The sequence below is a fragment of the Cyprinodon variegatus genome, unplaced genomic scaffold (genome assembly GCF_000732505.1).
Source record: "Cyprinodon variegatus isolate N-32 unplaced genomic scaffold, C_variegatus-1.0 Scaffold382, whole genome shotgun sequence".
NCBI classification, from domain to species: domain Eukaryota; kingdom Metazoa; phylum Chordata; class Actinopteri; order Cyprinodontiformes; family Cyprinodontidae; genus Cyprinodon; species Cyprinodon variegatus.
Genome location: NW_015150835.1, coordinates 434,436 through 447,670, shown reverse-complemented (window position 1 = coordinate 447,670; position 13,235 = coordinate 434,436). Strand labels below are relative to the sequence as shown.

Sequence of the window (13,235 nt, the reverse complement as noted above, 5' to 3'; positions counted from 1 at the left end):
AAGTATATATTTTTTTAATCTGTTATTTATTTCTTTGTGTTTTGGATCTCTGAGGGTTTACATGCATTTGCATCGCTTAACTCTAATTCTTTAAGTGTGACTTTTAATCTCCCTAATGGCTTTGAAAGTCTATAATGACTGAATTTAAGATATTATATTTTTTCCACTTTATGTGACAGAAGTGTGCCGAGTTAATCCCCTGTATATATTATTTCTACTGTCTATGGTGGGTAAAAGCCCACCCTTCATAACCTGAACAGATAAAAATATTTAAAATTGTTCGTTTAATATTTTGGTTATTGCGAGAATAAAAGACAAGGGGATTTAGAGTCTTATAATAATTGTTTATTATTGCGCACTTATGAGAAAGCTTTCAGCGCTCATAATAAACCACGTGACCCGGATCAGTACTTTCCGTGTGTTTCTAGATATTTCTGTTGGGAAATTGCATTTAAGCAGCTTTTCTTTATCTAACATTTCCCCCCTTAAACAAGAGGGCGTTATATTAAAGTTTTGACCCTAATGTATTTCGATTGGTTAGAAATTTCATAATTTTCGGTGTTATAACCGGAGATTCCCGGTGACCACGTGACGGTTCCTGGCGGTAACGTCAGCGGCCTCCGCCCCCTTCACTTGTTCGTCGGATTCCAGAAATCCAGGAGGAGCGAAGGAGTTCGTTTCATCAATTGCTTCACAATAATCACGTTAAAGGTAAGAATTTATTTTCTTATTATATTTTATTTTGTTTAAGCCATAGCAAACAATAAGTAGAAGAAAAAAAAACAAGCAAAAAAAAAAGGACAACCCGCTGGCTTCTTCACGGAAACCGTTTGGGTCCATCCTCTTTGCCATCTGTCAATGTAGAAAGCACGTAGCACAGGACATAAAAAAAAAATATATCTATTTTGTTGTTGTTGTTGTATATTTGTATGGAGGATTCCGATAACGGCTGCATTTGTTGTGAAAGAAGCCGCTAGCATATCAGCGTAAACAGAGGAGGGTCCGACATGTAACCGTCCTGTAAATAAGAGCGGATTTAAACATGGCGAACTGTTTGGAGTTGTTTTTTTTTTCCTGTGACGCGTGTCACTGTGATTTAAATAACCCCTTTGGTTAGTTCAATGGTAATTCGTGGGAATATATGCTCACAAATGGCCGCAGTGTCGCATTTGTGTCCGCAGTTGAGGCCTACAATACATGGATTTGCGTTCTGCAGTGTGAGCAGTACTGTGCCCGTGTTTCTGTTTTGGTTAGCAGTGGCTGCCAGCCATAAAAACTACCGTACTCAAATGATTGGGGTTTCACTGACAGTAATCTCCCTGTTGCTTGTGGCCTGTTTTCATTAAACCTACATGTTGTCTTTAGTACCAGTGAGCTCGGTTCAGATGTATGGATATTAAAGTATACAATATTCAATTACTTTAGAATAACTATTTAAAAAATATGAGTAGAATTGGTGCAAACTGTTTAATTCCCTTGAGAAATTATTCCAGTTTCATAAAAGAAATGAAGGCTTTAATCATATATTTAAGTGTACAGATTAAAACAGCTGCTAAAGTGGGATTGGGATTATAGATTGCCAAGTTTTTTTTTTCAGTTGCCCAATCTTGACTATGTGAAGATGAAAACGGCTCAAGTTTTGTGTTCCTCATCTTAAATCTCTGCTCAAAAGACTAGTACTGACCGGCTCGCTGTATTGATATTAAAATAAATTCACATCAAATATTCCACCTACCAGTTTTAATTACATGCATTTATTACATGCATGACATAATCTCTGAAAGTTGTTCACTTTACTATAGCAGCATTCAAGACTTCTTTAAATATTCAATAGATTAGGATTTCAAAATTTCATTCTTATGGCGTTTATGTGAGTCATTTCCCATTTTTAGTCGGTTCGTTTTACTTACATGAAACTAAAAAAACCCCATGCTCACATAATCAGGTCAGGTTTGATTATCAGACCCATGAGCAGATGTCATGTGAAGTTCCCAGATCTGAAATCATGCTTTTTTAAAACCCTTTAAAGCTTGTTTAAAATATATATGCTCACAATCCCTGCTTCTAAACTTGTTCAAATAAAAATAAAACTCTTTCCATGGCAGGGTTTGGTTAATTTAAAACAAATTCTCCTTTTTTTTATGTTCAATCCTTTATCATTTTAATCAAACCAAGTATAATCTTCATATTGTTACTGAGAAGAAGCAGTGAATACAGTCAAGCAGGAAGGTCAATGCTTCCCTATAGTTTATCACAATCACCCATTTTTTAATACTAACACTATCATGTTTTAAAAAAAATTGGTATGACAGTTTCTTGTCATAGACAGCTCCACCTATTCAACTGCGGCCATCTGATGCAACACTGGGTCTTTGCAGGCTTGGCATGGCCACAGTGACTGCTGACAAGGCCTGCTGCTATTACAGTATTTCCCTCCCCTGACTGCTGCATAGGCTGCTTCTCCACTAGAAGCAAAGCCATGGAGGCATTTATCTTTCACGCTGTCCAGGTGATAATTTAGCAATTGTTTGACAGAAATCCTTATTGTACACAGAGTGGTTGTGGCAGTCATTCAATTTCAGTCTGCTTTAGCAGCTCCTCAGTTGTGCAATAATAGATGTCTGGCAGCCCCCCCTCTCTCTGAGTGTAAATGTCTTAAAACACACCTGTTTGCTGAGACATTTATTTATTTATTTTTTTACATCCTTAAGAGCTTTACTCTATTTTTTATGTCATTTTTTTTATCTTCTGTTGTTTGATTAAGTTTTAATTAAAACTATTTTAATATAAAAAACTCTTTATCTCTGTGTTAGCTTGTCTGTATTTAGCTTGTCGGTTTTAATTTTAGTTGCTTTCAATTGTATTTACAGCACTTTGTTGACATTTTGTTGTTTTAAAAACACTTTATAAATAAAGGGATATGGTATTGTATGAATAGGGACCAGCATAAAATGCAAGCATATTCAACCTCATATCCTCTTCTTTAGAGATTACCAGGCTTAGCTTACAGTTTGTTATCATGTGACAGTGAAACAGCATTTTACTTTCGGTTATATCGCTAACTCATGCTCTACTGACTGCACTCCCTGTTTTAGTCGGACTAACAAGTATGCTAACCTCCATGTTTGCCTGACTGGTTTGGTCATCCATATAACATACTGTCTGTGAGGTAGTCATGGTATTGTACTAACCTAATTATGTTAACCTGGTTCTCTCACTGACTGGCCTACTGAATCCATCCCTTTAACCTAAATCCTTGAGGGACGGCTGTCGGCGGCAGTGGCAGCATTGTGGGTAAAAAACATCCTGCCTAAGAGGATTTATAATCTTCCAGAACTCTATCAAAGCTATTTAAACCGACTCTTAAAAATAGCTGCCGTACTCTTATTTATCTCCTTTCAGTTGCTGAAGTGAAACTTGTGTTTTTTTTGAAGATCAAATTGTCTTTGAGAGGGCATGCCCTTTCAGTGCTCATAACTGAATGATCTTTGCTTAAATTTTTTTCACTACTACATGCTGTGTAACTTATAATTGTTACATCAGGCGCTTTCATAATAATGCTTATTACATATTTGCATCATGTAAGAAAGGCGCTCTTTGTTTCCAAAACATCAGCAGATGAAGCTGTTTGTACTGATGCTGGAATTCTGCTTTAGTCATTGTGTTATTGGTGCTCTTTTTTATTTTTTTTTATTTTTAGCGGCTACCGTGGATTGGGCCAGGTAATCTGTGAAACACATCTAGCACACACATTGGAATTTAGCTCTTTAAAAAAAAAAAACGTTAAACTTGTCCATGTTAATCTATTGTTGCTGCTAATTATTTGCATTTAATTTAATTTAATTATTCATTAAAACAAAAAGCTCTTAGTCAGATTATTTTTATTTTTTACAGATTTAATAAATATTCTCAGCTCTTATACTCTTTACTTATGAATAGTATAAATTTCTTTGACTCCAAACAATCAATATGTCTTCATTACACTGGGCATGAAGAGGTTGTTGTGATTTTTTTATTTTTTTTTTATTCGATATTGGTTAAAGCAGCTGTCTCCTTCCGCTTTGCTAAGCAACCCTTATTAGTTTGTTGCCTTTAGTTGTATATGTAGAAAAAAAAGTTATCATCAGCCAGTTTGGCTTAATGAACCTGTTTTAAAGTTGCTGTTTGCATCGCTCATACAAGCTTACTTTTCAAAAGAAGATTATTCAGTTTTTCCACTATATTTACCACTGGTAAATGAAAATGGGAACAAGCACATAGAACAGCCTTTCGTAAAGATATCAGTAGATTAATTGACAATTAGGTAGGCATATTATTTTGATGATCCACCTTGAAAAATAACATCCTCCACTATACCTTAAGTGCTATTGTATCTCACCACTTCATAGCGCTGACTCAAGGTCCTCAAACAGACAAGTTTCATTCCTAAAAGGGTTCTAAAACACAATTTCTGCAGCTGTTATTCTTATTGAAAGTATAAACACCTTATTACAATGTAATTTTGACAACTGAAAATTTAACGCTTAAAATGCGCCAGTGAGAACCCTACAGACCTTTGACCAACAGATTGTCTTTAGTCAGGGGCTTCTCCAGATCTACTTTACACAGGCTGCTACAGGTGATCCTTCCTCACTGCAGCCATCAGCAGCTATTTGTGAAGATTTGAGTAACGACAACATTCAAAATCCCTTTGGTGTTGATTTATATATTTTTTTCAAATCTATCTGGGCAAGAGTAGACCAGAGATGATGATTGTGCATACAGCTTTAGTTTAAAATCTTTATTGTTTAAAGTATGTAGAAATGTTTCTCCTTTTCCTTCAAAGAAATTCTATGTTTTCTACCCTGTCAAAAAAAAGATCCCAGTGACAAACATTTCAATCTGTTTTTGATTGACAAACAAAAAAATATTTCAAGATGGAAAACCTGTTGGTAGTTTTAAATGTAAAGGGAAAATGTTAAGAGTAAAATAATTAATGCGTTCAATGAAATAATGATAAAATAATTTGTATGTTTTTAATGGTAATTTGATGAATCCACTGGTATTTAATAATGGCATTGCCACATATTCTTAAACATAAAGATGGTTCTTTTTTGTTTTAAGGGTTTTACTTAAAGAATAAAACTAATTTGAAAATTAAGATGACAGAATTATCCTTGATTTGTTGAGAACTTTTAGTAACTGTTTATACTATTTTCTGATTAGTTTTCTTTATGTATTTGCTTCTTTTGTCACTAGAACACCCACACCACCTATTCAATGTCCTGTCCATGGACGCTGAACTGGGTGGAGATTTCATTTATGTATGCAACAGGATTACTTTACAGCTCTGTGGTTGTATATTGACAAGCTTTTTAGATAACTTAAACGATACCTTCTCTTATGAGTGTTTTAAAGTCTGAACCTGATTGTTCTATAGAGATTTAGCAGATTAAATTTGGTTACCTAGTTTGACAGTTTGACACTCTGCTGGTTGATTGGTCAAGAACTGTGTTAACTGACACAACTTACCAATTGCACAACCTTTGTCTGTGGAGGGATCTGGCTCATTACAGTAGAAGCTATTCAAAATGGCCCTTCCCAGTCAAACGCCAGCCGAATGGCAGCCCACTACCTTGCGACTCCCAGCAAAATCCCCTCCAACTACCTTCTCCTGGGCATGCCTTTTTTTTTTTTTACTCTGACTCCACCCTTTCACTGAATTACAGGGTCTGACCTGGAGATGATGCTTCTCTTTAGATTTTAATTTCCACAAATCATGACAGAATATTTTAGTACAAAGATTGATGTTTAAAAAGGAATTGTAGAGGACCAGCCAAGGGCCCATCAAGAAAAGTGGGGAAATGTTGAATGGTTACTACTGTACATGCAGAATACAAATCTAGAAGGATTTGAATCAATCCTCTCAGCAAAAGCAAGATATTTGTTTGAAGCTGTGTGCTGCAATGTGGCCCTGATGCAGTGGATCTGGAGTCCAAATGCATATGCCAAGGCAAAATAAAGAAGTGTTGCATAACACTCACTGTAAATTCAGTACAGTCTAAACAAGGTGAAGGCTAAGATAGAGCGAACACAACCTCTAAACAGGATTTAAACTACATTGATCTGATGCTAAATGGAAATGCCCTTGCTTTTTTATTCTTAATGCTCTGTTTTAATAAAAAAAAAAAAAAAATCTTGTTTATTTCCCTTTGGTAAATACATCTAAACTGAGCACTGTGCCTGATGAGGTGGCAGCAGGGTTTGTGAGATAAAGTTATGGATGGGTTGTCTTGTTGCTAATAAATTACAGTATTATTCTGTATTTTTATTTGTTACATCTATCTGTCAAGTGTGAGCGCTTTTAGCCAATACAGAGCTGGGAACGCAACAGGTTTTCTGGGACTAAGTGTAAATCTGGGAAATGAATGAGGTGTAGATCACTTAACCTCTTACACCCTAAGGGGGTATAAATAAATTTCTGCCTGACAAAAACACACAAAAGTAAATAACTTATAGCCTCAAAGCTATTAGATTTAAGAAGAAACTTTTGGTACGTCTGTAAAGGTAAGATGTCATAGAATGGTTTTCTGGTGTCAGCACCATTGTAGCTTTGACCCTGCCTGAAATATTAGGGACAAAATACAAAATATTTTGCATTTTTTGAACCTCGCCAAAATTTTCTTTGAAATAAACATTGCAAAACACTACCAAAATATTATTTATAGCACAAAAAGTAGGTAGTACAGACTTTCAAATCTAAATGTTGTGTAAAAATATACCAAATTTGGACTCAATCAGATGGATCATATTTATTTTAGAATGGTATTAGTGAGAAATTTCTTAGGCGGAGAGGCCATTTTGGCACATTTATCCATAAATGTCACCAAACTGTGCCAAATATGTTTTTTACATCAATACTGGGGGTTTGGTAAAATTACGAGGTCATGTAGCAGCTGGACCTGCTGGTGGGTCCGTAGGGTTCTAGGGGTTAAGTACATTTAACCCTTTACAGTATTTGAGTCCAGGTCCACACTCCATACTGGCCGAGGCTATAGTGCATCACATTTTATTTTTATTTTTTTTGATAATGACTCTTTCTAGATATTGTCCTAAAAAGTGAAATACCCAAGTTACCACTTAACAATTCTGCATTATATGGGATAAAGTGTAGGATTTTTCTTGTGTTACTTACAACTTATATTGACACAGTGCACTTTAGCTGATCTGTTACATTGTTCTGAGAAACAGTGGACATATTTCATTGTATTCTGACAGAAGAAACTTTTAGTTTTCTCATGCCGACAGCACAGCTGTTGACAAGTGTCTTTCTACACGACGGCTTTTTTAGTGTTCTGAGCTCTTATGGACAATAGTGTTTTCCTTGGGGCTAACGTGGTTATTTGTTTTCCCTCAAAATCCAACATCCAATGTTTTTACCCAAGGGATGTAAAGGAACCAACAAAAACAGTTTACCTTGCTTCTTTTTATGGACGAAAATAGAACTTTCACTTTCCCTATTATTGTAAACAATTCTATGACTTTTCCTTTAGTGCTTTTCTTATCAGTCACTTTCACTTTTACCAAAGTCATTTTCTGTTAAGGTGATTCTCATGTAAATTCTTTGTATAAGCAAAGATCAATTTAGGAAAAAAAATGCATTTTCCACTGTCCCTACAGCCACATTTGCTTTATTAATTTTCAATTCAATGTTTATATTATACTAGTATCAACATTATGCATAACTATACAGCCATATCATTCTAGCAACAGTTTAAAAAAGTGCTTTTAAGAACAATAATCCAAGTTGAGATCAAACAGATAGTATTGGATTGAAAAGAATCGATTCCAAATTTGAAAATTGGGATTGAATTGATACCCAGCCCTATTTTAAATGGGTTTTTTTTCTTAGTACTCTATACACCTTTGCTTTAGTGCATGGTCAGCCTGATCCTCTATTCTTTTGAAACATTAGCGAGGCTTCAATCAGTTTTTACTTGGTAAGCAATGAGTTCTCTTAAACATCTGGTCAACAAAAGAATCTTTACCCGAGAATGTTGCCCCTACAGAGGCTGAAGAGGAACCAGGAAAAATCCATAAACTGTATTAATCTGGCAAACATGAACCATGGTTTGAAATGGCAAAAATATTTAACAATTATAATATGTTGGGCGGATGATACAGGAGATTAGCTGACCCAATGTCCTCAACCTCAGGTGGATAAATAAGCCTTTGATTAGGAGTTTAATTAATGTTTTTTAAGCTCTTTAACTTCTGGAAACTTGTCATACAAACTGCCAACTTTAATACAAATTTATGTTTGTTTTTTTTTGTTTATTTTTACAGATTGTGGCAGTAGTGAGTAATTGACCTCACCATGTCCCAGGACAAAAGTGGATTTCCTATTATGGGGGAGAGCAACCCTCTTCATAACAACGTTTATGGCCCCCCTCAACCAGGTTTTGGTATGCCCCCTCCCAACTACAGCCAAGGCCCGGGGGCGCCTTACCCACCAGCTACTGGCTATGGACAGCCTGGCTTCGCCCAAGCAGGTCCAGGGTTTGCCCCTGGCCCCTATCCACAGATGCCCTATCCACAAGGCCCCTACGGTCCAGGGCCTTACCAGCAAGGGCCCGGACAGCCCAGTTTTCATGATGACCCTATGGGTGAGTTTTCTGATACAAAGCTTGTAAACAGCAATGTTTAGTGGCATGAACCTTTATTTCACCTGTTTATCCATCAATCTGTCCACTTATGCCTTTGATTAACTCCTTACAGGCTGTGGTTTTATCTTTCTACATAATTAAAGCCTTACATGTTTAGGAAAATCAGCCAAAAAACATGGTTTATTAATTTGTGCTTTGAAGTGGGTCAATAACCTGGGGAGGCTGAAAATTTGAAAGAATTTTTTTAAGTCTTGTTCTTAAAGCTGTTCTCTGTAAAAGAAATTGACCTCAATGTTCCCCTTTGGATGGATTCATTTGCTGCAAATTTTAAAAACATAGACATTGATACACGGCTGCTATCATAACAAAATGTGTCCAATTTGCTTGTTTCATATTCCAATGATTTCATTAGTAATTTATTTATTGGATTGCAGCACTCATTGATCTCCATAGGGGTCACATATTTATTTTATCTAAGAAAAACAGGCAGTCAGAGATGTGACTAAAACCTCCCCAAAACTTTTGTTTTGTCATTGTTATTTCGCAGCACCTGCAGGCAGCCCTGGTTATCATGGCGACGTGCCTCCATCCTATTATGACAATGAGGAATTTGCCAGAGGAGGTTTTGAGGACAAGAACATCCGACAAGCCTTTATTAGAAAAGTGAGTGAATTGATGTCAGTGATGCAAATATATAAATAAAAATCATTACTATTTGTATATTTTACGGCTCTACACCAATGTATATTTATTTATTTTTAACTTTCTTCTCCATTAGGTGTTCTCTGTCCTCACGGCGCAGCTGTTGGTCACCTTCTCCTTTGTTGCCATCTTCACATTTGTGGATGAGGCCAAGATTTATGTGCAAAGAAACCGTTGGACTTATTACGTGTCCTACGCCGTCTTCTTCGTGTCTCTGATCACAATCACCTGCTGTGGCGATTTCCGTCGCAAGCACCCCTGGAATCTGGTTGCTTTGGTAAAATCAGTACCCAATATCTAAAAGAGGATAAATGCGAGAACTGATGACATATACGGTGTATCTTTAACTTTTTTTTATTTTTTCCTGTTGTAGTCCATCCTGACATTGAGTATGTCCTACATGGTGGGCATGATTGCCAGCTTCTACGACACGGATACGGTCATCATGGCGGTGGGCATCACAGCAGTTGTCTGCTTCACAGTTGTCCTCTTCTCACTGCAGGTCTGCACATCCATCTGTTCACTAACTTATTTGTTCCTGATCTTCCTTTCTTTGTCTAGTTGTTGTTTTTTTTATTGAGAATCCTGCACTTGCTCTAAATCTTTTTGTTTTTTGTGTTTTTTATTTCTCTTGACCACAGAGCAAATATGACTTCACTTCCTGTCGGGGCGTTCTCTTTGTGTGCCTCATTGTGCTGCTGCTCTTTTCGATCCTCTGCATCTTCATCCGCAACAAGATTCTGGACATCGTCTACGCTTCCATGGGGGCTCTGCTGTTCACCTGCGTAAGTTTAGGGCACCTAAAACTGCCACAGCGTTAAATTTAAACAACTCTTTTACCTCCCGTGTTTCCTAGATGGCTAAAAATTTGTGATAACAGGGATTTTCCTGCTACTAAACCATTTAATTAAACTGTACTTTCTTCACATAAAGGTCCGATAGAATGTTTAATATGGACTTTTTAAAAGTGTTTTAGGTTCATTTTGTTGATATGTCATTTTAATTACTTGCTAAAGTTGCTCGCCTAAGTTATTCAGTTCTACCTCCCCTTTTAGCTATTTTGCTTTCTGGTAACAGCTGTAAAATTAGCAGCAGGAGAGCGTAACATCCCCTGCTAGGATTAGGTTCCCAGCTTACAGAGTATTTACCCTCCCCATGTGACCAGATTCAGACACTTTCCCTTCATGTTTAAACAAATGGGTTTTATCATCTCTTCACATTCTTCATATTTGCTGTAAATATTGTAACTTTTTTTTGCTCTATCTTTTCCGAGTTTCCATTGACAGATAAACCAAGCAGTTTCTCACTTTGACTCTGAATTTAAAAAGTTTTAAAAAGGAAAAAAAAAAAACAATCCATGTAAATCGACATCTGTGGTTGCAAACCTTTAGATTTTAGAATCAGCTCAAGTTTAATCCTCAAAGTAGAGCACCAGTTTAGATTGTTGCCCAAGATTACAACTGTATCTGTGACGTATTCCAAAGTTTCTTTATGTTTGAGAAACAACTAAACATCTAATTTCTCCTTGATTTTCCTTTTTCACAGTTCTTGGCTGTCGACACCCAGCTTCTATTGGGCAACAAGAAGCTGGCCCTCAGTCCAGAGGAGTACATCTTCGCCTCACTCAACCTCTACACTGACATCATCAACATTTTCCTCTACATCCTGGCCATTGTGGGACGCTCCCGTGATTAAACCTGCTCCTTCAGGGGAGCGGCAGCAAGACAGAGAATGCCTCCCATCGTTGTAAAACGTTGCTTACCTGTGCTTTCTATCTGTCTGGTCTAACGCCCCCTCCACCTGTCAAATGCATACACACAAAGCTCTGTTTCATTATGAAGACTTGAGTGTGTCATAAAACTCAAATGGGGCACGTGTTTTATTTGCACTCTTATCATTCTTGCTGTAAGTTGAAAACCCATAATGATGCTCCATCTTCCCCCTGCTTCTACTAACACATACAGCTGTCTAAATCTACCTTTAGGTAGGACAGGTCACAGAGATTAAATAATGATTGGCTCTGAATGCTTGGCCCTCTGCCTCATCTAGCTGCAGTGCTTTAACTGAAGGGGGAAAAAACAGAATGAGGGCAAATAACACTTAACACTGATGCAAAACCAGCTTTGCTTAAATATAGAAGATAGTCCCAGAAATTCTCTTTTTCAAATCTGCCTGTTTTCTTCACCATGTCTCTATTTCTCAGCCTGTGTGGGTTTAATTGTGCATGGCTAAATGAGAAATACACATAAAGTTGCAGTATGATGTTGGATTGAAGGGAGAAACGCAGCCTCCATCTTGCTCGCCACCACTTGAAGTAGATCAGTGTTTTACTGTTGATGATGCCAGTACACCCAATCACCGCCACCCTTTTCCTACCTCTAAAAGGCATGCTGGAGCGTGTGTATGGATGAGCTGCTGTTTGGGAGGGGGGGTACATCTGTGTGGTATTTATAAAAATAAAAAAAGCTCTGAGCATAAAGGAATATTTAAAAACATTCCGTTATTTTGTTTTGATTCTGTTCTAATAAAGTTTTTCCTTTGGATAAAATTATCTAATTACACAATTTGACCCTTGTCTGTATTTGTGTTCAGTGTTTATTACGTTCTCCTTGTGTTAGTAAATCCCTCTCTTATTTTGTTTGTACTGCTATACCATTTTAATATTGAATGTTATCCTTCTAAAACCTAAGGTACACTGGTGCCAGATTTCGAGGAATATGAAGCTGATCTGAATGTGTTTATAATCTCTCCAGTAATGTGAACAAAGAGGTTAACTCGCACTAATAGCTAAAAGATTTATTCATTCAAACATGCAAACAAAATTGAAGTGTGTATAAAGTAATTTATTTATTTTTTTCCTTTTGCTTTTGTTTTATACCTGCTGCATGATCCTCTCCATATTTGCATGTGCTTACAAACGTACACAATGCAGCTAATTCTGTTTTGAAGAGACACTTATTTGAAACTCGATAAATTTTTATTTTAATGTTTTTAACTGACATTTACCAATAGCTGTACATAGGAAAACTAGGTGTTTTGATGTGTATAAAGTACGTTTTTGCTTCGTAGGTATGTTCGCATTGTATATTTGCATCAAACTGAAGGTGAACTGAAGTTCCTGAACACAGCTGTATGCTTTCAATTAAAAAGAAAACAACAGAAATGTGTAGAGTGTTCATTTAGGTTTAGATTGTTACTGTTGTGCCTGGAATTTGCTCTTTTTTTATCTCCTCTTTGTGATTTGCTGTCTATTATCTTTACTTTTGGATGCTCAGTCAGTAGTTTCTACATGTAAACAACTGTCCTTTCACAGTTATTGAATCATGTGTAAGAGGAGAAATCTATTTATCATTAAAATTATCTCATATAGAAACAACCCAGTCATGTTGGGTGTACAAGTAAATTTAAAAAGTGAGAAGTTTATTTGTGACATTTGACTCTAAAGGTACAGCTCATATAGATTTACACTAAGGGATTGGTTTAAAGCAGGGGTCTTCAACGTTTTCCAGGCCAAGGACCCCAAACTGATGGCGAGATGGAGCAGGGACCCCTAAATTATATATATAGTATGAAATTGTGTTACATCAAACTGGTCCTATAGTCACTCTATTACAGATGGAGTCGTGTAACGATAGTAATTTCTCCCTGGGATTATTAAAGTATTTCTGATGGGAATTCTTCGTTTACTGGACAGGTGTTGTGAATGAAACTGTGCCCAGCTTGAAAGAGCTCCTGTGTGTGGCTGAATGTTTGCATTGATGACTTAAAGGCATCTTCTGCCTCCATTTATCTGTTTACTACAGTGTGTTTAATTCATGTTAATGTGGATTTAAAGACATTTCAATTACTGGAAGAAATTGCAGGGGGCAATATAAAAAAAGTCTATTC

At 36.6% G+C, this 13,235-nt stretch overlaps 1 protein-coding gene across 1 annotated transcript; it reads left to right on the top strand.

Moving 5' to 3' along the window:
* The first annotated feature begins 601 nt into the window (after positions 1-601).
* grina (glutamate receptor, ionotropic, N-methyl D-aspartate-associated protein 1 (glutamate binding)) lies at positions 602-11,804 on the top strand. Its single transcript, XM_015386989.1, has 7 exons — positions 602-711; positions 8,326-8,645; positions 9,193-9,308; positions 9,424-9,624; positions 9,721-9,849; positions 9,989-10,132; positions 10,893-11,804. Exons 2-7 carry the CDS (start codon positions 8,357-8,359, stop codon positions 11,040-11,042), a joined length of 1,029 nt encoding a protein of 342 aa, XP_015242475.1. The 5' UTR covers positions 602-711; positions 8,326-8,356; the 3' UTR covers positions 11,043-11,804.
* The last annotated feature ends 1,431 nt before the right edge of the window (positions 11,805-13,235 follow it).